The 22,593-nt window shown below is 54.1% G+C and overlaps 4 protein-coding genes across 6 annotated transcripts in view; 1 reads left to right on the plus strand and 3 right to left on the minus strand.

Annotated features, from left to right (window-relative positions):
* The window catches only part of ADGRA2 (adhesion G protein-coupled receptor A2), a 13,722-nt gene extending 12,282 nt beyond the window's left edge, over positions 1-1,440 (plus strand). The window contains exon 8 of the mRNA XM_030463929.1: positions 1,359-1,440. Coding sequence (XP_030319789.1) covers positions 1,359-1,440 — 82 coding nt within the window. The remainder of the gene's footprint in view (positions 1-1,358) is intronic.
* A 1,135-nt stretch (positions 1,441-2,575) lies between these two features.
* RAB11FIP1 (RAB11 family interacting protein 1) lies at positions 2,576-15,609 on the minus strand. Of its 3 annotated transcripts, none has more exons than XM_030464101.1 (6): positions 15,538-15,609; positions 10,203-10,645; positions 9,112-9,901; positions 6,331-8,301; positions 4,864-4,969; positions 2,576-3,100 (listed from the first exon to the last, which is right to left on the minus strand). In XM_030464101.1, the coding sequence occupies exons 1-6, from the start codon at positions 15,543-15,545 to the stop codon at positions 2,882-2,884; spliced, it is 3,537 nt and encodes a 1,178-aa protein (XP_030319961.1). In that variant the 5' UTR covers positions 15,546-15,609; the 3' UTR covers positions 2,576-2,881. The 3 variants fall into 3 exon arrangements, with proteins under 3 accessions (XP_030319961.1, XP_030319960.1, XP_008489600.2); XM_030464100.1 differs by having other exon boundaries at positions 15,245-15,607; XM_008491378.2 differs by lacking the exon at positions 6,331-8,301 and having other exon boundaries at positions 15,245-15,607.
* A 1,684-nt stretch (positions 15,610-17,293) lies between these two features.
* Positions 17,294-18,318, minus strand: LOC103526343 (nucleoplasmin). The gene is made up of 5 exons (XM_030463930.1): positions 18,261-18,318; positions 18,029-18,111; positions 17,804-17,923; positions 17,617-17,710; positions 17,294-17,379 (listed from the first exon to the last, which is right to left on the minus strand). Exons 1-5 carry the CDS (start codon positions 18,316-18,318, stop codon positions 17,294-17,296), a joined length of 441 nt encoding a protein of 146 aa, XP_030319790.1.
* A 2,653-nt stretch (positions 18,319-20,971) lies between these two features.
* Positions 20,972-22,256, minus strand: ADRB3 (adrenoceptor beta 3). The gene is given in 2 exon segments (XM_030463931.1): positions 20,972-21,490; positions 21,492-22,256. Coding segments are annotated over 2 exon segments (1,284 nt in total).
* Positions 22,257-22,593: the final 337 nt, after the last annotated feature.

Here is a 22,593-nt window from a genome sequence, read left to right on the forward strand (position 1 = left end):
GGAAAGGGAGGAAAGGGGAGGAAAAGGGAGAGAGAAGGGAGAGAGAAGGGAGAGAGAAGGGAGAGAGAAGGGAGAGAGAAGGGAGAGAGAAGGGAGAGAGAAGGGAGAGAGAAGGGAGAGAGAAAGAGGAGAGAGAAAGAGGAGAAGAAAGAGGAGGAGAAGAAAGGAGGAGGAAGAGGAGGAGAAGGAGGGAAGAAGGAGGGGAGGAAGCAGAGGAAAAAGGGAAGAGGGAGAAAAAGGGAGGAGGATGGAGAAGGAAGGCAGAGAGAGAAGGAGGGAGGAGGAGGGAGAAGGGAAAAGGGAGGAAAAGGGAGAGAGAAAGAGGAGAAGAAAGAGGAGGGAGGAAGGGGGGGAGGAGGAAAAAGGGAAAAGTGAGGAAAAGTGAGGAAAGAGGACGAGGAGGGAGGAGGAGGAAGGGAGGAAAAGGGAGGAGGAAGAGGAGAAGGGAGAAGGGAGAAGGGAGAAGGGAGAAGGGAGAAGGGAGAAGGGAGAAGGGAGAAGGGAGAAGGGAGAAGGGAGAAGGGAGGAGGAGAAGGGAGAAGGGAGAAGAGAGAAGGGAGAAGGGAGGGAAAGGGAGGGAAAGGGAGAAGGAAGGCAGAGAGAGAAGAAGGGAGGAGGAAGAGCAGAAGGGAGGGGGTTGGGGCAGCAGAGCAGTGCTGAGGAGGGGCTGAGGTCCTTCTGGCCCTGCCCTGTCAGAAGAATTAAACCCCACCAGGACCCAGGATTTCCAGGATTATTTATTTCAGAGTTCCATGAAAACCAAAGGTGTTTAAAAACAAACAGGTCCCCAGAACCAGAGCAGAGAGCACAAAGAAGGGGAAACACATCCAGATCCTTCAGTTAGAAAACATTGGATTCTTCGGGATAAAAACCACTTCTCTGGAGAGAGAGAATCCCAAAGAAAACCTTTGGGATTAGGTCTGTTCTTCCCCAGACACAACCCTAAAGGGATATCCCAGGTGTGAAGGCATCAGCTCCAAGGAGATCCCAAAGGAGCCATTTCTGTGTTTGCAGCATTCCAGGCAATGGGAATTCCCATCCCACAAGTATCCCAGGGGGGGCTGTGCCCCTAAAAGGAGAGGACAGAGCCCACCTGCTGCTCCCTGGGCTTGGAACCAAAGGCACAACTGGATTTTTATTTTTATTTTCCTGACTCCCTGGGAGAAAAGCAGCAAACCCTGGGATAAAGTGAAGCTTTGAGGTTGTTTTCCAGAGATCCAGAGGCACAAGGAGGAAAGGAATCAATCCTCACTGTTTGGAGGCACGAGAAGCAGCAGGAATTTGCTGGAAAATCAGCTAAAAGGGGAGGAAAAAAGTCCATGTGTGACATTCCCCTGTCACACCCCCTCTCCTGACAGGAAAGGGAGGGAAGAAATGGCTCCTTCCAAGAAAAATGCAAGGAAAAAGTACCTGAAGTCTCAGGAGAGCCTCAATCCTTGAGGTTTGCTCCACCTCGAGCTTCCCCAGGAGGAAAATCCTGTCAGAAAAGCTCCAGGTTTTTGGTCAGGGGTCAGTTTATAGGAATAAAAGGTCATTACCAGCATCCTGTGATTCTTCCAAGAACTCCAGGCATATCTATCCAATTCCTCTTCCCTCCAAAACCCCAGTGTTTGAGAGCCCCCAGGATTTTTTAGTGTTTTATGACAACAGCCTGCTCAGCAGTCACTCCAGTGACTCAATAAAGTGCTTTTCAGGAGAAAAAAAATGGGAATTAAAAACCTTTTTCCTTCAGAGCTGAGCCCAGAGTCACCCTACAGCCCCTCTTCAGCTTCCACAGGCTGGGTTTCCTTTGTCCCTCTTCCCATTCCTTGGATTTCTCCCATTCCTTCCAGCCTGGAGGGACTCCTATAACCCCAGAGGTACTGAATTGTTTCAATTTTGGACAAAAAGAAGAAAAATCAAAGCCCCACCCTGGAACTTTCAGCCTGTGGCTGTTATTTGGGATGGGGAGATCAGCCCTGAGTCTCCTGAGCAGCAAGGAAACCCAGCTCAGATCCATAGGGAAAAGGGATCCAGCTCCTCTGAGGGTGTAACAGGAGCTCTGGAGGTTTTCCCAAGCTCCAAGGTATTTAAAATGAATCAACTACAAAGCTGTAAAAGGAAAATTGTCCCCAAAATCCCATGGAGGACCCCCAGAGGTGTGCTGTGACACCCACACCCACTGCAGGGCAGAGAACAGAAGGGTTTGGGTTTTTTCCCCTTTGGAAAGATCTTCAGGAATGTGGAGGCTGGAAGAGAACTGACTCAAAAGGCACTTTCTGACCCAAATCCAGGACATCTCCAGCTTTAAATCCTGTCAACTTTCCCTGGGAAAAACTCCCTTGGAGCAACACACACCCTGAAAGATCAGCTGAGCTTCTTCCTTGCTTCAGCTTGAAGTTTAACTTCCATTTTAATTTTTTCCTGAATTAATTCCTTCCCAAATCCAGGCTGCACAGCCCTGCTCTGAAGCAGAGATCTTTGGATTTCTCCAGTGTAGTTATTCCTGGTTTTTTTGTGGGTTTTTTTTTTCCTTCAAACAATCAAATCCTCAAGTTCTACTGCACAAGAGATTGCAGTGCACAAGAGAAGGTGTGGAAAAGAAGAGGAATTGCTCTGGGAAAAGATCCTCCAAAACACAGCACAAACCCTCCCAGCTTTTGGATCAGCTGCTTGAAGAAATCTTCCCCCCAAAAAATGGAAAGAAACCAAGAAAATCAAATCAAATCAATCAAATCTGGTGAGCTGACTCCACTCCTGGCAGAACATCAGGATGAATCCCACAGAGAATTCCTCAAGGCAGGAAGAGGGGAGCACAACTTCACACCAAATCCCAGCAGTGGGAATTCCACTCCGTTGGCTCAACCAACTTCCCCCCCCCAAAAAACAAACCCCAAACCTTCTACATCTTCCCAGCTTTTTTGTTGCCAGCCATGGAAACCCTGAGGATGTTTGGGGTTTCTTCCATGACTCTGACCAGGAGGTTGTCGATGTAATCTTCCAGCTCCCTCACCTGCAGATCCCTCTTGGAAATTGTATCCTTTTGTTTCAAAACCAGCTGGATCAGCTCGGAGTGGGTCAGCTGGGCGTAGGCATAGGCAGGGTCTGAGGGGTGATAATTCTGAAGGGGAGGAAAAGGCAGAGTTAGGACAGAGACATCCAAAGGGCAGCAAGAGGGTGACCCCAAAAACAGGTTCAGCCAAGGGGGCTGCAGAGCCCCAGCTGCTCCTCAGAAGCAACACTCTGCTTCCAGTCTGGAGGAAAATCCATCATTTGGGGAGGAAAATCCAAAATTCATCATTTGGGGAGGAAATTTCATGATTTGGGAAGGAAATTGGATCATTTGGGGAGAAAAATTCATCATTTAGGGAGGAAAATCCCTCATTTGGGGAGGAAATTCCATCATTTGGGGAGGAAAATCCCTCATTTGGGGAGGAAAATCCATCATTTGGAAGGAAGTTCCATGATTTGGGGAGGAAAATCCATGATTTGGGGAAGAAATTGCATCATTTGGGGAGGAAATTGCATCATTTGGGGAGGAAATTGCATCATTTGGGGAAGAAAATCCCTCATTTGGGGAGGAAAATCCCTCATTTGGGGAGGAAAATCATCATTTGGGGAGGAAATTCCATGATTTGGGGAGGAAAACTGAGGAGTGGAGTGCTGTTCTAGGAAAACAGCTCCAAAAAGCCAAAAAAACCAAACTTTGGGAGTTTTGGAGGTTGTGCCAAGCCCTCCAGGTGTACAGGAGGTCTGTGGGGCACCACTGAGGGTAATTAATTCCTCCACCACCCCACTAATGACAGGTTTTCAACTCAAAATAGCAACAAGTCAGTTGGAATCATTTCACTTGCATTTTCCTCTTCTTCACTCCCACCAAATCACAGAATGGGCTGGGTTGGAAGTGAGCTCAGAGATCATCAAGTCCAACCCTTGATCCACTCCCCCCGTGGTTCCCAGCCCATGGCACTCAGTGCCACATCCAGGCTCTTTGGAAAGATCTCCAGACACGGAGAATCCACTCCTTCCCTGGGCAGCCCATTCCAATGCCTGATCACCCTCTCCAGAAAGAAATTCTTTCTCATCTCCAACCTAAACCTCCCCTGGCACAACTTGAGACCCTGCCCTCTTGTCTTGCTGAGAGTTGCCTGGGAAAAGAGCCCAACCCCCCCTGGCTCCAACCTCCTTTCAGGGAGTTGCAGAGAGTGATGAGGTCTCCCCTGAGCCTCCTCTTCTCCAGCCTCAACACCCCCAGCTCCCTCAGCCCTTCCTCACAGCAATTCTGCTGGATCCCTTCACAGCCTCCTTGCTCTTCTCTGCACCTGCTCCAGCACCTCAAGCTCCTTCCTGAACTTCCTGAGCTGAGGGGCCCAGAACTGGACACAGGACTCAAGCTGTGGCCTCCCCAGAGCTGAGCACAGGGGCAGAATCCCTTCCCTGGACCTGCTGGCCACGCTCTTCCTGAGCCAGCCCAGGATGCCCTTGGCCTTCTTGGGCACCTGGGCACACTGCTGCCTCCTCTTCAGCTTCCTGGCAATCCCAGCTCCCTTTCTGCCACTCTGTGCCCAGCCTGGAGCTCCCCATGGGGTTTTTGTGGCCAAAGTGCAGGACCCGGCACTTGGAATGTTGAACCTCATCCCCTTGGGATCATCCCAACTCTCCAGTCTGTCCAGGTCCCTCTGCAGAGCCCTCCTGCCTTCCAGCTGAAAAAGGAGACCCTAAAATGATTTAGGTGCTAACCCTCCCCTTTCCCCAAAATCCCCTGAAGAGACACTGATATTTTTTTTTTACTCTGGAGGGGTGAGAGATGAAACTACTTGAGGTGCATAAACTCTGACCAATTTACTGCTTAAATTTTGGTTAAAATGCCACTTTCCTCCATACCTGGACGTTCATCTCCAGCAGCTTTTCACTCATGGTGCTGATGACATTGAGGTTTTTACTCTGGGACTTGGGGGCTGTGGTGTTCATGGGCTTCACAGGATGGAGCCTGCAACATGAATCAAGATTTTTGGGTCTGTCACACCAGCTCTGGAGAAATCTTCAGGCTCAAAGCAAACCCAGCCAGAAGTTGTGGAAAAATTGTACCCTCTATCACCAGATAGCTTGGGGAAGACCAGGAATTCCTCTCTAAGGGGGTTGAGGATACTCCAGTTCTCTTTTTCCTGTTTCTAGGGACTTAAGGGATCCAGAAGTAGCAACAAGGGAATAAATTCCTGGAGAAAAGAGCAGCCAGGACTACAGAGCACAGAGCAGCAGTTCCTCTGATCTCTCACACTGACTTTCCTGACAAGAACTTTACTATAATTCTTGAGAGGTATCAGATAATTCTGCTATCCTGTTTTTTATCCTATTTTTTTATCCTATTTTTCCTTTCCTAATTCTGAACTTTCTGTCAGAAAGTGCTCTCTTCATCTGCCAAATCCAGAGGGCTCAAGGGGGTGTGTGCTGTGTGACTGTGTCCTGGTTTGGGCCAGGATAAAGGGGATTTTTTGTCTTGTGCTTTTGGTTTCAGCTCAGTCCCTTGTCAGGAGCTGCACTTGCTGAAATTCACAGCAAGTTTCTCATCAGTGTCTGATCTGGGACTGATCCCACTCCATGGTTATAGTTCCAGCCAGAGCCTGGTGTGCAGAGCCAAGGACACTGCTCAGCTCTGAGGAACATTTTACCCTCCAGGAGGAATAAAGAGGTCCCACCTGCAGCCTCCTTTGGGGAGAAAGGGACAAGATAAATGACCAAAATTGACCAAACAGAGGATTCCATCCCATCCACCTCATCTTCAGGAGAAATTGGAGGGATCACCAGGCTCAAACCCCTTCCTGCTTCCCCTTCTTCCCCTCTCCCTCTTTCCTTCAGCATCCTGGGAGGATTCCATCCCTTCCTCTCCCTGTGCTCCTGATCCATCCCAGCCTGGATCTGTGTGTTCCTGCCTCCAGCTCCCAACTGCTCCTGACCCCAGGATTCCAGCCTGGACTTTCCCAGGGCTGCCCTGCAGCCTCTGTGGTGACCTGGGAGTTACTGGGGAAAGGGGGGAGGAACCTGGGATCAATTTTCCTGTAATTTGTATAGATTTAGCAATTTTTCCTATTTCTCATTCCTGTTCCATTAAAGTTCTGCAGTTTAGTTTCCAACCCATAAATCTCTCTCTCTTATTCTCTCTCCCTTCTTTATCAGGAAGGGGAGAGAGATTAATAGAGAGCATCTGTTAATTGGTTTAATTGCCAGGGCAGTGTTAAACCCTGAGAGCAGCAAAGCAGCTCCTGCAGCTGGGTGTGTGCTCAGGGCAGGGGGAAAAAAGCAAAGGTGAGGAGTGAGGCAGGGGGGGGCTGGGGGTTCCCCACGTTCTCTCACCTGTGCTTGGGAGCCAGGGTTTCACCACTCTGCTGAGGGGGCTTAGGGAAGGTTTCAGAAGGTGAAACCCATGCCTGCAGGAGCTTCTTCTTCCCCGAATTTCCTGCTTTATCTGCGGAGCCCTCGGCTGCTGGCTTTTCAGGAGACTCTGCTCCATGATTTTGGGGGTCAGAGGGGGAAGAAGGGGAAGCAGAGCAGGGCTGGGAAGGGCTTGGAAGGGAAGGAGAGGGAAAAGAAAGCTCAGAGAAGTCAGGTCCCAGACATTCCTCAGCCCCTGCACTTCTCCTTGCTTTGTGTTTCTCCAAATCATGATGATTCTCCCCAGAATGAGATGTCCCACCTAGGCCTGGGTCACCTGCCTGGCTGGTGACACTGTGAATGTCACCCCTGGCAGGTGGCAGGGGCTGAGCAGCACCAGCAGCACCTCCTCCCTCTCCTCCTGGAGCAGCAGGAGAACTCCCTGAGAGCTCCTCCAGCTCCCCAGGCAGGGGGATGAGACCTCGGGACTGTTTGCCAGCCTCTGGGGTGGCTTTGTCACCTGCCTGGCTGGTGACACTGTGAATGTCACCCCTGGCAGGTGGCACGGGCTGAGCAGCACCAGCAGCACCTCCTCCCTCTCCTCCTGGAGCAGCTGGGGTTCTCTGGGCTGCAGGAGAACACTCTGAGAGCTCCTCCAGCTCCCCAGGCAGGGGGATGGGACCTCGGGACTGTCTGCCAGTCTCTGGGGTGGCTTTGTCACCTGCAGGGACACCACAGTCCTCCTGAGTGTCACCCAGCAGCTCATCATCAGAGCTTCCCTCTGGGATGGCAGGAAGCCCAGCCAGCTTCAAGCCAGGGTCTGCAGTGCCAGGGCTGGAAGGTTTCAGCTGTCTGAGAGAGTCAAACAACTCATCCTCACCCTCATTCCTCAGGCTCCTGCTGCCTCTCAGTGTCACTGCTGGGGTGACAGTGTCCCCTGAGCCACCCTGGGGGGGAAACCCCCCAGGATCTGAGGTTTTCTCACTGGGTGGTGCCAACCCAGGTGGAGATTGGGAACTTTTGCCTGAAGAAGGCAGAGCAGCACTTAAGGCACCAGCCTGATGGACCACGGGGTGCTTTGTCCTTGGTGCTGGCCTGGGAGCCACCTCCCCTCCAGCTCTCCCTGCCTCAGTTTCCCCAGGAGGCAGCTTGCAAGGTCCCAAGGTGGGTTTGGCAGATCCTCCTGGAGGAATTTGACATTCCTGCCCATCAAAGCCCTCCCCACCAGCCCTGGGATCCTCTGAGCCATGAAGGAGGTGGGACACAGGTGTCCCTTGGCCTCCTTTCCTTTTTTTCATGGAAGTCTCAGCCTCAAGTTGAGGAGAATCCCTCTGCTGCTCTGGAGCCAGAGCAGGGATGTCAGGAAGGATGCCAAGGAAAGGTGGGAATTCACCAGGTAAAGCTGCATCTGAAGAGTTCCCTAAAGACCCAGAGTGTTCCTGCTCCCCATCAGGAGGCAGGCAGCAAGAACTAGTGACAGCTTTGGAAGTTGTCCCCTCTGATTCCCACCCCAGCTTGGATCCAAAGGGATTATTGTCCTTAAAATGAGAGTCAGAGGGGGGGAGAGGAGATGGGGGTGGGCTGCAGGAAGCCCTTGGGGCAGAGCTCTGCCCCCAGGCAGAAGCAAAAGGGTTATTAGCAGGGATCTGCCCCTTTTTGGGGGCTGAGGCTGCAAGATGAGGGGGTGAAGGGGAGTGGGCAGCAGTGTCAGGGTGGGGGGCTGGGGGTGCCCTGTCCCACGGGGGGGTGAAGGGGTTTTTGCCTCTCCAAGCAAGAGGAGGAGAAGGTGCAGTGATGTTTTCTGACTGGGGCACTTGGGCTTTTTGTTCTTTTTTAGAAAGAAAAGGATTTTTGTCACTGCTGATCTGGTGCACAGAGAGAAAAGCAGGAAGGGACTGAGGTGCAAGAGTAGGAAGGGTGGCTTTGGGTTCCTCCTCTGAAGTCAGGCCCAGTCTGCAAAAAGGGACAAAAAACTGGCAGGTCACTTGCAGGTGCAACAGGAGGCAGGAACAGATCAAGCTTCAGCACCAGAATCTCTCAACTCCTAACCCAGGAGAGGAATTAAAACTTGCAAGAGAGACCTAGGAGCCTGTGCAGAGCACCCCATGGCTCTCAGGATGGTTCTGCTGCAGAGGTTGCTCAGCCCAGTGCTGGGGCTGCTCTCAAGCCCCACTTTTTGCAGCCCAAGCAGTTTTATTAGCACCCAAAACCCCCTCTCTGCAAGATGCTGGCAGGTGAGAAGCACTGAAAAGGAGGAGAAAAGGGAGAGATGTCACTCCCAAGCCTTATTTGTGGGACACATCCATGTAAAGACAGCCAGGGTTTTGGTTAGGTAGATGGGAAGGGTGAAAAGAGCAGAATTTTGGTGAGTTTTGCACAAGCCTCCTGTGCAAATCCATGCAAATGTCCCTCATCTCCCTGTGACCAATGCCTCAAAGCAGAAGGGCTCTGGGATTTAACACTTTGGAAGACCAAAGCCAAATGCAGAAGAGAAAGGTCAAGATGTTAGAAGTGGTGGTGCAGCCCCTTGGATGAAGTTGCCCCCACAAGTTAGTTCCAGCAAGGAAAATCAGCCCTGGAGCAGCTGCAGAGAGGTTTGCACTCACAGAACTACTGGGTCAGCAGCCTTTTTAGGAGCACCTCTCTCTCTTTCACACCAGAGGAGAACTTGGGAGTTATTCTTGGCTCCCAAAGAGCCCAAAGGCCAAGTTAAACCCCCCAGGTTCCAGGTGCTGTGCAGCTTCCAATGCAAACACCACTCACCTGGGTTTGACAGCTTTGGTCTTGGGCAGTGCAGCAGTTTTTTCAGGTTTCTGTTCTTCCTCAAAAGGATTGGGAGGCTGCTTGCTGGACAAGACACCTCCTGCATGCTGCCTCTCTTCTGGAGGATTCCCCCTGCTGACATCTGCTGGAGGGGCAAGGTGTTTGTGTTCACTCTTTTCTTCTGGAATTTTGCTTTCCTCATCCTGGGGGGTCCTGCTGGGAATATTCTCAGCATCGTTGCTCCTGGCTGCTTCCTTCTTCCCTGTCACCAGGGACAGCAAGGGAGGCTTCTTGGGCTCTGGTTTTTTGGTCTCTTTCACGACCTCAAGACTCAGAGGGGAGTTGGTTTCCTGATACTCTTCAGTGCTGAGCAACCTGTATGATGGCAAAGTCATGGATTTAAAGGTCTCCAAGGATGAAGATCCAGAGGGAGCAGGAATGGGAGATGTTCTGCCTGGATCTTCAGCTCCTTTAGGAGACCTGGAAGTCAGGTTCTCCTCAGAAGCAAAGAGCTGCTTCCTCCTGAAGTTGAGGGGAGAGGGGGAAGAGGCTGGAGTGTTGTCCTTCACTGTGCTCTCTTCCATATAAACATGGGTGCCATTGATGCACAGACTGGACTTGGAAGCAGGATCACTTTTGGATTTAAGGCCACTGAATAAAGAGAGCCCTTCTCTCTTGGTGTGGCTGGTGGTCACTGGGTTTAGCTGCCTGCTGTCCAAAGTTGCTGTTTTACGAGCTTTAAATACAGGAGAAGGGGAGGACTTCTCCTCCAAGGGACTTCCAAAGGCTCCTGGAAAAAAGAAACAGGGAGAAATTCAAGATGCAAGAACACCCAGCCTCTGACACTCACTACTGACAGCCCCAGTGCTTCACTGACTCCTATCACGGGCTGGTTTGGGTTGGAAGGGACATCAAAAGGTCACCTAAACCCACACCCATGAGCAGGGACACCTCCCTCTAGACCAGGATGCTCCAAGCCCCATCCAAGGGAAACATCCAGGATTGAGGCATCCTGTGAGAGTTTCTCACCACCCTCCCACTAAAGAATTTCTCCCTTTGTGCTCTGAGGCTCAGTGGGTGCCAACACTCACTTTCTGAGGCAGGAGAGGCCTCGAGTTCCTCATCATCCCACTCTGACTGGAAGTCACTGGGCCGCAGCCGAACCCTCTGGGTGCTGGGGTTCTGGGTGGGCAGGACTGAGAGGGACTGGGAGAGGGAGTTCTTCTGCAGGCTGGCTTTGGAAAAGAGGCTTTTGAACTTGGATTTCTTCTTTTCCTTCTCCACTGCCTCATCTTCACTGTCAGCAGGGGAGTGGGTCGTGCTGGGAATGATTGCTGATGCTGTGTCTGAGAGGCCACTGCTCCTCTTCCCCTTGAGTTTATTCTTGAGTTTGCCAAAGGCAGAACGAGGTCTGTCCTTGGAGGAGAGGTCAAACATGCTGGCTGTCATGTTGCTCCTCATGAACTGGATATCCACCTCAATCTCCCCTCTCTCCTTTTCCTTTTTGCCAGGCTTGGAGCGAAGTTTGTACCACCTGCAGCAAAGAAGGAGATTCCTTTCACAAACTTGAGAGGCACGGGGTGAGTAAGAACAACAGAGGGTGTTTATGTGGGGAGGGAAAACAAGAAAATCCTTTAATCTTGCAGCTACGTCATAATCATAAGGCCCCAGGTGGCAAGGAACACACAGAACATTATTACTGACATTTGGTTTAAAGCCCTGTCCAAAAAGGGTTAAAAAACAAAATAAAAAAGAACCACAGGACAGAATTCCTGGCTCAGCTGCTCTCCTCTGTGCTTTTTTATCTGGCTAAAAAGACTTCAAAGCAGACGTGAAAGGAGGAGCCTGAGAGAGGCAAAACTGGTACCAGAGAGCTTGCACACAGTCCCACACCCTCATACCTCTCATTCCAGCTGCTTTTCAGCTGCTATCTTAATGCCACTTAAGCTCAGGAAGCTTAAGCTCCATCAAGCCAAACCAAGCCTTAAAGACATCTGGAGGTTTCCACTCACCAGGAAGGAGGCTGACTCCAGGCAGGACCCTTCCCCTCTCAGAGGGATCCAGAGGAGCAGAACCATCACCCTCACTCCAGCCTTGCACCCACTCCATGACCACTCAGTGAAGTTCCAACCCCATTTGGCAAAAAAAAAAATAAAATTATCAGCACTGCAAACCAAAGCCCTTTGTGCCCCGGGCTTCCCAGATTCCACAGAACAGATAGGAATGGAAAATGCTGGCTGGGGGAAAAACTCTGGCTTCTTCCTCCCCACCAGCAGGGAGGGGAAAATGAAGGAAGCAAAGAGAGGGTGGAAAAATGAGTCTCCAGGAAATCTGGTTTCTTCCTCCTCACCAGCAGGGAGGGGGAAATGAAGGGAGCAAGGAGAGGGTGGAAAAATGAGTCTCCAGGAAATCTGCACCTGACTCCTTGGAAGGCGAACTGGGAAAAGGGAATTGGCTGCAGAAAAAATTAAAAATTGAGTGATTAATGGGGGGAATAAATGCAGGAAAGTGCTACAGGGAAAACCCCTTGGAGGGGAATGAATTCTCCAGGGCTTTGGAGACTCCAGCACCAAGGAGGGGGTTTTAAAAAGAGAGGCTGGGCACTGTCAGGTCCCTGAAGCCACAGCCCCCCCCGTAGTGACAGCAAGGGCCACACGAGGCCTCTGCCTTTCAGCCACTTTTGTTCTGCCCCCCGTGATTTCCAGGAGCATCCTGGGCTGTCCCAACCGTTCATCCTGCCTGCTCTCTGCCCTGGCTCAGCTCCAAGGGCATCCAGAACACACACACTGCCTGAAAACACAGGCAGCTGCAGCCAAAGAGGAGCAACTGCATCAAAACACAGCCACATCCACACCCAAACAGCTACACCAAGAGAGGAACTACAGGGAAACAGAAAACTCCAACTGAAACACAACTACAACCAAAACAGGAGCAACTATATCAAAACAGGAACAACTAACACTAAAACAAAACAACTACATCAACACAGGAACAACTACAACCAAAACAAAACAAACTATAACTGCAGCAGGAACAACTACAACCAAAACACAAACAACTACATCAAAACAGGAACAACTACAACCAAAACATAAACAACTGCATCAAAACAGGAACAACTACAATCAAACAAAAACAACTATAACTGCAACAGGAACCCCTGCAACCAAAACTAACAAGGCCATCAAAACAGGAACTACACAGAAACAAAAAACTACAACTGAAACACAAACAACAACAACACAGGAACAACTACAACCAAAACACAAACAACTACATCAAAACAGGAACTATAACTACAACCAAAACAAAAACAACTGCAACAGGACCAACTACAACCAAACACAAACAACTGCATCAAAACAGGAACAACTACAACCAAAACACAAACAACTCTGTCTGAAACAACACCCAGAATGCAAACTCTGTGTTCAGCTGTTACCTCCACCTCAGAGTGGCTGAAAGTACAGCATGTCCTGACCACCTCACCCCTCAAAACAACAAAATATAAAATCTTGTTCATTTCATTTACTTTTGGGCACCTCTCACATTTATTCTCCCAATAAAACCAGCGTTTTTTGGTTATATATCACCCCAGCAGCTAAGTGATGACAAAAAAAACCCCAAAACAGGCTCTGAACAGAAAATCAAGGTCTGGGGGACACCACCAATAACTCCAAGTATCACAAGTTTGGGTTTTTTCAGGTTGTTGTGGGTTGTTTTTTTTCTCTATTTCTATTTTCTTGTGGCCCAGACACAAAGGAGCCTGGCAGGGCTGACTCCTTGAACTCTGGAAATCACCCTCCAAAGTGTAAACACACGACAGAACCTTTAATGAGAGCCACCTTGTCATTAGGGCTTTGTCCAGAGACAAAACACCTGAGAGACAAAATACCTGAGAGGAAAAATAAAATAAAAATATCCCTGGATCTGCAAGGGAGAGGAAGGTGACTCAGCAGCCACATCACAAGGCTGCTGACTCCCAAGAAAACCCTCCAGGTGACACCCTTGGGATTTCAGCCTGGTGTTTATGTTCAAAGGAGCAGGGGTGACACAGAGCTGGTGCTGGGCAGCCAAGGATGAGGCTCCCAGCTCAGTGTCCCCCTGAGAGCTGGGAATTCAGTGTCACTCTGAATTAATTGTCTGCTCTCACAGGCACTTAGGATCAAAGTGTTTGTGAAGACAAACACAGCCCCAGCTGGCTAAAGTCAGTCCCTGGGAGGTTTCTCAGGGCTTCTTCCACAGTGAGCGTTCCAAAAGTGAAACCCACACATGAGGAGAGACTGGGAAAAGAGAAAAAAAAATAAAAAATAATCATAGAATTGTCAGGGTTGGAAGGGACCTTGCAGCTCATTCAGCTCCAACCCACCACATCAGCTCCTTAAAAACTTCCAGGGATGGATGAGGCTTCCACCACCTCTCTGGGCAACCTGTGCCAGGGTCTCAGCACCCTCCTGGGGAAGAGCTCCTTCCTAATATTTAATCTAAATCTCCCCTTCTCTAGTTGGAATCCACTCCCCATGTCCCATCACTCCCTGAGAACCTAAAAAGTCCCTCCCCAGCTTTCTTATGGCCCCTTCAGATATTGGAAGGTCACAATGAGGTCTCCTTGGAGCCTTCTCCTCTCCAGACAGAAGAACCCCAACTCTCTCAGTCTGTCCCCATAGCTCCAGCTCTCTGATCACCGTCCTGGCCCTTCCCTGGCCACATTCCAGCACCTCCATCTTTTCCTTGTAACAGGAACTCCAGAACTGGACCTGGTACTCCAGGTGGGGTCTTACCAGAGCAGAGCAGAGAACCTTCCAACTCTTCTTGGGGGACAGCACCCCAGAGCCATGGGGTACTGACCCACACCAGGACAGACCCCATTGTGAGAGGTCACCCCATGGGCCCTCACGGGGTGTGAGGTGTCCACTGGGATCCCCCAAGAGCTTTCCCCTCTTCCCAATGGGGCACACAGGTCCCCTGACAGACTCCTCCTCCCTCTCCTGGACCCCCATGGGGCACAGATATCCCCCTATTCCTCTCCTGAACCCCCATGGGACACAAATCACCCCCTCACCCTGACTCCCATGGGGCACAGGGACCCCCATATCCCTCCCTGGGACCTTTGTGAGACACAAATCACCCCCTCACCCCTCTCCCTGAGCCCTGAGGAGCACAGATCCCCCCCTATCCCACTCTGGGACCCCTGTGGGGCAATGACCCTTCCCCCCTCTGCAGTTCTCCTCACAGCCCCCCGGTGCCCTGAGGACCCCCAGTTCCCAGCTGTCCCCTCACAACCCCCAGGTCCCCAAATGTCCCCTCAGGACCCCTGGTTTCCCACTGCTCCTCGGTTCCTCAGATGTCCCCTGAGGACCCCTGGATGTCCCCTCACGACCCCCAGCTCCCTGACTGCTCCCTCACGACCCTCAGCTCCCCAGATGTCCCCTCAGGACCCCAGATGTCCCCTGAGGACCCTCGGCTCCCCAGATGTCCCCTCAGGACCCCCGGTTCCCCGGATTTCCCCTGAGGACCCCTGGATGTCCCCTCACGACCCCCGGTTCCCGACTGCTCCCTCACGACCTCCAAGTCCCCAGATGTCCCCTGAGGACCCTCGGCTCCCCAGATGTCCCCTCACGACCCCCGGCTCCCCAGATGTCCCCTGAGGACCCCTGAATGTCCCCTCACGACCTCCAAGTCCCCGGATGTCCCCTGAGGATCCCCCGGTTCCCAGCTCTCCCCTCACGACCCCCAGGTCCCCGACCGCTCCCTCACGACCCCAGGTACCCGGATGTCCCCTGAGGACCCCTGGATGTCCCCTCACGACCCGCGGTGTCCAGATGTCCCCTGAGGACCCCCGGTTCCCCGACTGCTCCCTCACGACCCTCGGGTTCCCCGAAGTCCCCCGAGGACCCCTGGATGTCCCCTCACGACCCCCGTTTCCCCGCATATCCCCTCACGACCCCCGGCTCCCGACTGCTCCCTCACAACCTCCAAGTCCCCGGATGTCCCCTGAGGACCTCAGGTTCCCAGCTGCCTCCTCACGACCCCCGCTTCCCCGGATGTCCCCTCACAACCCCGCGTTCCCCGGATGTTCCCTCACGACCCCCATTTTCCCCGGCCTCTTTTTCTCCCCCTTCCCGGTCCCCACCTGCTGTGCCTGCGGCTGCCCTCAGCCCGCAGAGCCGCCAGGTCGACCTCAGCCCGTCCCAGGAACTTGTCGAGCCCGACGAGGGCGCGGTGCAGCACGGTGAGGCGGAGGGCGGCGGGACGCGGCGGCAGCTCGAAGGTGGCCTCCTCCCGCCACAGCGGCTCTCCCTGGCACCGCTCGGCCACCGAGGTGGAGAACTTCTCCCGGCCCAGCGCCATCACGGTGTAAGCATCGCTGCCTCCTTGACCCGCCGCCGCTTTAGCCCGCAACCCCCGCGCCCGCAACACCGTCACCTGGACATGGGTGGGCACCCAGGCCGGGGCCGGGCCCGACATGGCGACGGGAGACGGAGAGAGAAGGAACGAGAGAGAAGTGGCCGGAGCTGCCCGGTACACGGCCCGGTACAGCCCGGTACGGCCCGACCGTGCCCGCCCCTCTCGCGAGAGCCCTGGGCGGGGATGGGGAGGGAAGGGCGGGGATGGTGTCGTACAGGTGTGTGCGGGGGTTGTACAGGGGTGTGCGGAGGTTGTACAGGGGTAGAGAGGTGTGGACAGGGATGTACAGGTGTGTACAGGCATGTACAGGTATGTACAAGGGGGTACAGGGATGTATGGAGGTGTACAGGGATGTACAGGTGTGTACAGGCATGTACAGGTATGTACAAGGGGGTACAGGGATGTATGGAGGTGTACAGGGATGTACAGGTGTGTACAGGCATGTACAGGTATGTACAAGGGGGTACAGGGATGTACAGCTGTGGGCAGGCATGTATAGGAATGCACAGGCATGTACAGGTGTGTACAGTGATGCACAGGTGTGTAGAGGTGTGCAGGTGTGTGGACAGGTGTACAGAAAGGTGTGCACAGGGGTGTACAGGTGTATTTATGGATGTGGACAAGGGCTCTGGGTGCATACAGCTGTCTAGATATCTCTACAGGGGGGTGCAGGGGTATGGAAAGGTGTTTACAGGTGTGGATATATAGGTACAGGGGTGTGTAGGGGTATGGAAAGGTGTGTATAAGCAGTACAGGCATGTACAGGGGTGTAGATGTATGTACTTGGGGGTTTAGGGGTATGGAAAGGTGTTTACAGGAGGTAGAGGGGTGTAGGTGTATGTAGAGGGGTGTGTAGGGGTATGTACAGGGGTGTACAAGCAGTAGAGGGGTCTAGGGGTATGTACAGGGGTGTGTAGGGGTATGGAAAGGTATGTACAAGGGGTAGAGGTGTGTACAAGCATAAGTAAAGGTGTGTACAGGTGCACCTACAGGGTTGTGTGTACAGGTTTATGTACAGGGGGAGCAGAGTGACTGTCCTGGCACCACCTCTGTCCCTTCCCCTGCTCCCCAAGTGGGGAAAATAAAGGAAAAAAAAAAAAAAAAAGACCCATGTACTCCCTTGCCCTGCTTGCAGACTCAGGGCTCCCCTTTCAAGTCACCCTCACATGTTTCATGGATTGGGGCAATTTTCTCACTGAGGAATTTTAATTATTTCAGTGCCTGCTTGTTCCTGGTGGCTTTTGGCTGCGTTTCCTGTGCTGCCCTGAAGACAGCAACACCCAGTTTGCCCCCTGGATCCAAATGAAACCTCCAGACCCCTGGGCAGCAGCCCCACCTAAAGCTTCCTCCCTTTCCTGAGAGGAGTTAAGAGGGGCAGAAAGAGGGGCAGAAAGAGGGGCAGAAAGAGGGGCAGAAAGAGGGGCAGAAAGAGGGGCAGAAAGAGGGGCAGAAAGAGGGGCAGAAAGAGGGGCAGAAAGAGGGGCAGAAAGAGGGGCAGAAAGAGGGGCAGAAAGAGGGGCAGAAAGAGGGGCAGAAAGACAAGAGCATGCTGGCACAGAGCACAGCCCAGGATATTTGCACTTTGCTGGTTTTATTGCACTAAAAGAGGAAAGAAATGTTTCTGGGAACATGGGAGGAGAGGAGACAAAGGAGGAGGATATCCAAAGCCAGTTTGTGTCCCACTGCAAGGATGCTTCCTGCTTGGCAGCTCCCAGTCTGGGATGTCCCCACCATCCCAAATCACCCCAGTTCCACTTCCAGAGCTGCAGCTTCTCTAGGATTCTCCATCATTGTCCTCATGACTTTCATCTTCCTCTGAGAACTCTTCCTCCTCAGCTTCAAACTTGGCATCATTTTCCCCTGGGAAAAAATGATGGGAGAGCTGCAGCAAGTGGGACACACAGGGACAGTGACCCCACACCAGGGCCACAGCCACCAGCCCCTCCTTCAACCTACAGATGCAAACAAGCCCTGAGCCTCCCCCCAGAGCAGCCATCCCTCCTCTCCCCAGGGACAAGCAGCCCTGCTGAGGTCACCAAGTGCCACCAAAGCCACTGTGGGAGCCAGGAGCATCCCCAGAGCACCCCCAGCACTCACAGGTGACGTGATGCCCGCTGAGATAAACAGGTCCATCTCCACACTGGAGCAGGAAGGTGATGGGAGGGACCAGCTCCAGATCTTTGAGGCTGATCTGCAAAGATTGGGAACTCAGAGACCCCTCTTCCCCACCCCAAAAGGGCCACCAAGTGACACCACTGCCCCCCAAACCCAGAGCTGCCCTTACCATGGGGAGCACCGAGGTCCTCAGTGCTGCGATGGGCACTGGCACGTGGTCTCCATGGATATTTTTGGGATCCACAGCCACCAGGTGCAGCTCATCCTGAGCCTCAGCCCCCAGACAAACCTGCAGAGCAAGCACAGACCCCGGGGCAAGGAGCTCAGGGAAAAAATCTGTCCCTTCTGCCAGGGCAGAGCTCAGCTCCCAAGCAGGCTCCTCAGGAAACCTCACCGTTTTTAGCAGGATCAAGTGCTCCAAGAAATCCTCTTCCTCCTTCACCAGGCAGCTCCGGGTGTCTGCATCCAGCTGGCAGCCTGCAGAGACACAGCCACACCTCTGGGTGTCCCCCTGCCCCAGCCTAAAGCTTTGCCTGGGCACACACCCCACAGCAAGGGGAATCACAACCCTTACACACCCACCCCACTGTCCCCACACTGCAGGTCCCAGGGTGGGCAGCTCATACCCCAGAGGGACACCACTGGCTTCTCCTTCAGCAGAGAAAAGGAAGAAGATCTGCTCATCCTCCACAGCTGAGCCAATTTCATGAGCAGAAGGCAGCTCCTGGGGAACAAACAGACCAGAAAAATAGAGCATTCAGCTGGTCTGGCGTAGAAATGGGACTTTGGAGCTCAGAGCCAGGACAAGCAACGTGCCTGGCTTGGAATTCTCAACCTCCACCCCCCAGCCCTGCAGCCCCCACCCCAGGAAAGCAGCACCCAAGAAGCACAAAGCCCCAGCACCCACTTCTGGTGGCTTATAAAGCAGAGGAGAGCCCAGGGTGCAGGGGGTGAATGCAGCACAGGTGCTTCAGGAGAGCAGCTGGGCCCAATACACCCATCAGGACCCACATCCTGAAGGTAGGACCTGCTCCATTTTATCCATCTTTCTCCTCAAACATAAATCTTGGGATGGGAAGGCACAAGGATCCTCTGTCCCAGCCCCTTCGGGACACAAGACCCTGGAATTGCCCCCTTCCCCCCCATCCTTCTTGGGGCTGCCTGAATTTGGGTATTAACTCATTAACAGTGGGTTTAATGAACAGCTCCGGAGCTGGTGCTGGGCTGTGTCCCCTCAGTGGCTCAGTGGGGACATTCAAGACCTGCCACCAGGAGGTGGCACTGGGCAGCTCTGCAGGGGCTGGGGAGGGACACAGCAGCTCGGGGGGCGGGGACTGCGGGTGTCCCAAGGCTCCGGGCATCCTGTGCGTCTCCCAAAGGTTCACACTGGGAAAAAATTCCTGAATTATGATGGGATGGGGGTGCTGACAGCCCCTGGGGAGGGGGCGGGGTGTCCCAGTGCTCAGCAGAGACCCGAAGGCATCGCAGAGTTTCAAGGTTTATTTTTACACAGAGGTTGGAGGGGCGGGGGAACAAACCAGTACAAAAAAAAAAGTTTACAGTCCCTGGGATATATTTACACCCAACGCTATCCCCAAAGAGGTTTCACCCCCTGCCCTCACCCCACGTACCCAGAGCAGCTTGGGAGGTGGGGGGCTCAGGATGAAAAGTGCCCTCTCACCTCACCACACTGCTGCCCCTCCAGCTTCACCCCCCCACACCCCATTCCCGAGGGACAGCTGCCCCGGACAGAGAGTGTTTTCCTCCCTTTCCCTGTCTCAAATGGGGTTCCATGGGAGAGCAGAACCCCTGCACAATGCCAGCCCCCCCGGGGTGGGAGCTGATCCCTCCCTGCACGGTGAGCACCCCGGGGGGGCCCAGAGGCTTCGCTGCCTCTTGATGAGCAGCTCCGGAGCTTTATTTCCCGGTTGGCTCCAGCAGGGAGCAGCCACCTCCTCCTCGGGCTCTGTTGTCACCCTCTGTGCTCCTCTCCGGGGGGGGGGAGGGTCCTTCACACTGCTCCTCCGGCCCCTTCACAACTCCCGACCCTGTAAGAGAGGTGTGGGATGTGACACAGCATTACCCACCCGGATACAGAGGGATGGGGACCCCAAATCTGCTGCCCCAGGAGGGGGGGGAGTGGTGGGAATGGGGTGGGGGGGATTGGATCCGGGGCTGGAGATGGGTGAGAAAGCAGAGTGTGTGAGGTCTGGAGCTGTGGTAAAGGGGGGGGTAAAGAAAAGGGGTTAAAGAGAAGGGGTTAAAGAAAAGAGGTTAAAGAGAAGGGGGGAAGGGGATAAAGCAAAGGGGTTAAAGAAAAAGGGGGGGTAAAGCAAAGGGATTTGAAAGCAATAGGGTTAAAGCAGGAGATGGAAGCTAAGGGGGTTAAGGTAAAGGGGTTAAAGCAAAGGGAGGTAGAAGCAAGGGGGTTAAAGCAAAAGGGGTTAAAGCAAAGGGATTTGAAAGTAAAGGAGTTAAAGCAAAGGGTTTAAGGAAAAGGGGGGGGTAAAGCAAGGGGATTTGAAAGCAATGGGGTTAAAGCAAAGGGAGATGGAAGCAATGGGGTTAAAGCAGGAGGTAGAAGCAAAGGGGGCTAAGGTGAAGGGGTTAAAGAAAAGGGAGGTGGAAGCAAAGGGGTTAAAGAAAAGGGGAGTTAAAGCAAAGGGATTTTAAAGCAAAGGAGTTAAAGCAAAGGGATTTGGAAAAAAAGGGATTAAAGCAAAGGGGTTAAAGCAAAAGGGGTTAAAACAAAGGGGTTAAAGAACCCCGGGCAGGGAGGTGCCAGCAGACAGCTCCAGGCTCACATGCCCAGCAGCAGGGAGCTGCCTGCAGCTCTCCCCCAGGGCAGGCAGCAGCCAAAGCGGGCAGAGGAGACACTGCCAGGGAGGGAGGGAGGGATCTGTCTGTCTGTCTGTCCCCTGCTCCCGGTCAGAGGGAAGGACCCACTGGTTTCTCTCTGCCAGCAAACCTTAAACAGGAGAGCAGAGATTGTGGAAGGGACAGACCTCTCCTACCCATCCCGTGTTCCCAGAGTGGATTAATCCTTGCCCAGAGCAGGAAAACACTTCTGGCGCCTCTTTCTGCTCCTCCTGCCCCCGCTGGCAGGAAGCCCTCCTGCCTTTGGGTGTCGGGAGGGATTTTGGCCCAGAGAAAGCTGGTGAAAATTCGCAGGAACCGGAACAATTCAATTTTTATCTTCAGGGAGGGGAAACCCACCCTGCAATTTGTAGGACGTGTAAACCCAGGCAATCTGCTGCACCACCACCACCACCATTCCCCTCCATCACACCCCAGAAGCCTGTCCCCCCCCTCAAAACTCCCCAGCACCTACAGGTACCTACTCATCAAACTGTGAGGGCAGCATGGGCTGGGTGCCCTGTGGCTGGCACTCGCCCACGGGCTGCTGGCCACTACCCTGGGACAGGCTGTTCTCCTTCATTTGGCTGCCACCTCCAGCACTGCCACCGCTGTCCTGAGCTTCTCTGTCCTCCCTGGGGGGTTTGCTGTCCTCTGCAGGGTCCCCGGGGGGGCTGAAGGCACAGGGGCAGCTCTGGAGGTCCCGGGAGACGGCGTGGAGGCGGCGGTCGGCGCGGCGGGGGCAGCAGAGGAGCTTGCGGAAGGCAGTCCTGAAGTCGGGGCTGCGGCAGTAGATGATGGGGTTGAAGGCCGAGTTGACGTAGCCCAACCAGTTGAGGAAGAGGAAGAGCTGATCTGACACCAAGGGGCGGCAGAAAACCTTGATGATGTTGGCCACGAAGAAAGGCAACCAGCAGAGGGTGAAGGTGCCCATGATGATGCCCAAAGTCTTGAGAGCTTTGTGCTCCTTGATGGCCAACAGACGGGAAGGTCGCCGCCGCTGCCGCCCGCCGCCCCCGGGGCTGGGATTGGGGGGGTTCCTGGAGGAACCTCACCTTGGCCTTGCCGATGAGCCGGACGTGCCGGGTGGCCACGGCGAAGACACGGACGTAGACAAAGATCATGACCAGGAGGGGGACGTAGAAGGAGATGGTGGAGGAGATGATGGCGTAGGTCATGTTGGTGACGAAGTCGCAGCACCGCGGGTCGTCGTAGCAGCGCGCCGCCTGCTCGTCCGCCCCGTCCCGCCACCAGTGGTTCATGATGGGGAGGAAGGAGATGAAGGCAGAGATGGCCCAGACCAGGCACACCACGGCCCGTGCCCTCCCTTTGGTCACCATCACCTCGTACTGCAGCGGGGAGGTGACGGCCAGGTAGCGATCCACGGCGATGGCACACAGGGTCTCGATGCTGGCGGTCACACACAGCACGTCCAGCGAGGTCCACAGCTCGCACACCGTCGTCCCGTAGGGCCAGTGGCCACTCAGCAGGATGGTGGCCCCCGGTGGCACCACCAGCAAGCCCATGATGAGGTCGGCGCAGGCCAGCGAGGTGATGAAGACGTTGGTCATGGTCTGCAACCTCGGCGTTTTGGCGATGGCCACGATCACCAGGGAGTTGCCGGCCACGATCACCAGCACCGTCAGGCTCAGGGCGGCCCCCATGGCCCATTGCCGGCTCAGGCTGGTGGCCCCGCTGCAGTTGTTGCCGCCTCCCAGCGCCGCAGCCCCCCAGGCGCTGCCGTTGCCGGCGGGCAGGGGGCTCATCTCGGCCGGGTGGGGTGGGTTCGGCTTTCGCACCCCCGACCGGAGCCCGCAGCAGCCGTCGGGCCGGTCCGGCGGGGCAGCTCCCGGGGCCGGACCGATGGGAGGAGGAGCCTTTAAAGGCGGGGGGCGGCCCCGGGCTGCCCCGCTCCGGAGATCCGTGAGAGAAGAAGGGACTACGGCACCGCCCCCCCCCCCAACCTCCGGGCACCCCCCGGCCCATCCCGCTCCCCCCAGGACATCCCAGCACCCATCACCGTGGGCTCCAGCCTCTCCATGTCCTGGGCAGGACAGGCTGGCCCTGGGGGGGAGACACACGGACATCAGCAGAGGGGTAGCA

The sequence above is a fragment of the Calypte anna genome, chromosome 22, assembly GCF_003957555.1.
Source record: "Calypte anna isolate BGI_N300 chromosome 22, bCalAnn1_v1.p, whole genome shotgun sequence".
Lineage (NCBI taxonomy): Eukaryota > Metazoa > Chordata > Aves > Apodiformes > Trochilidae > Calypte > Calypte anna.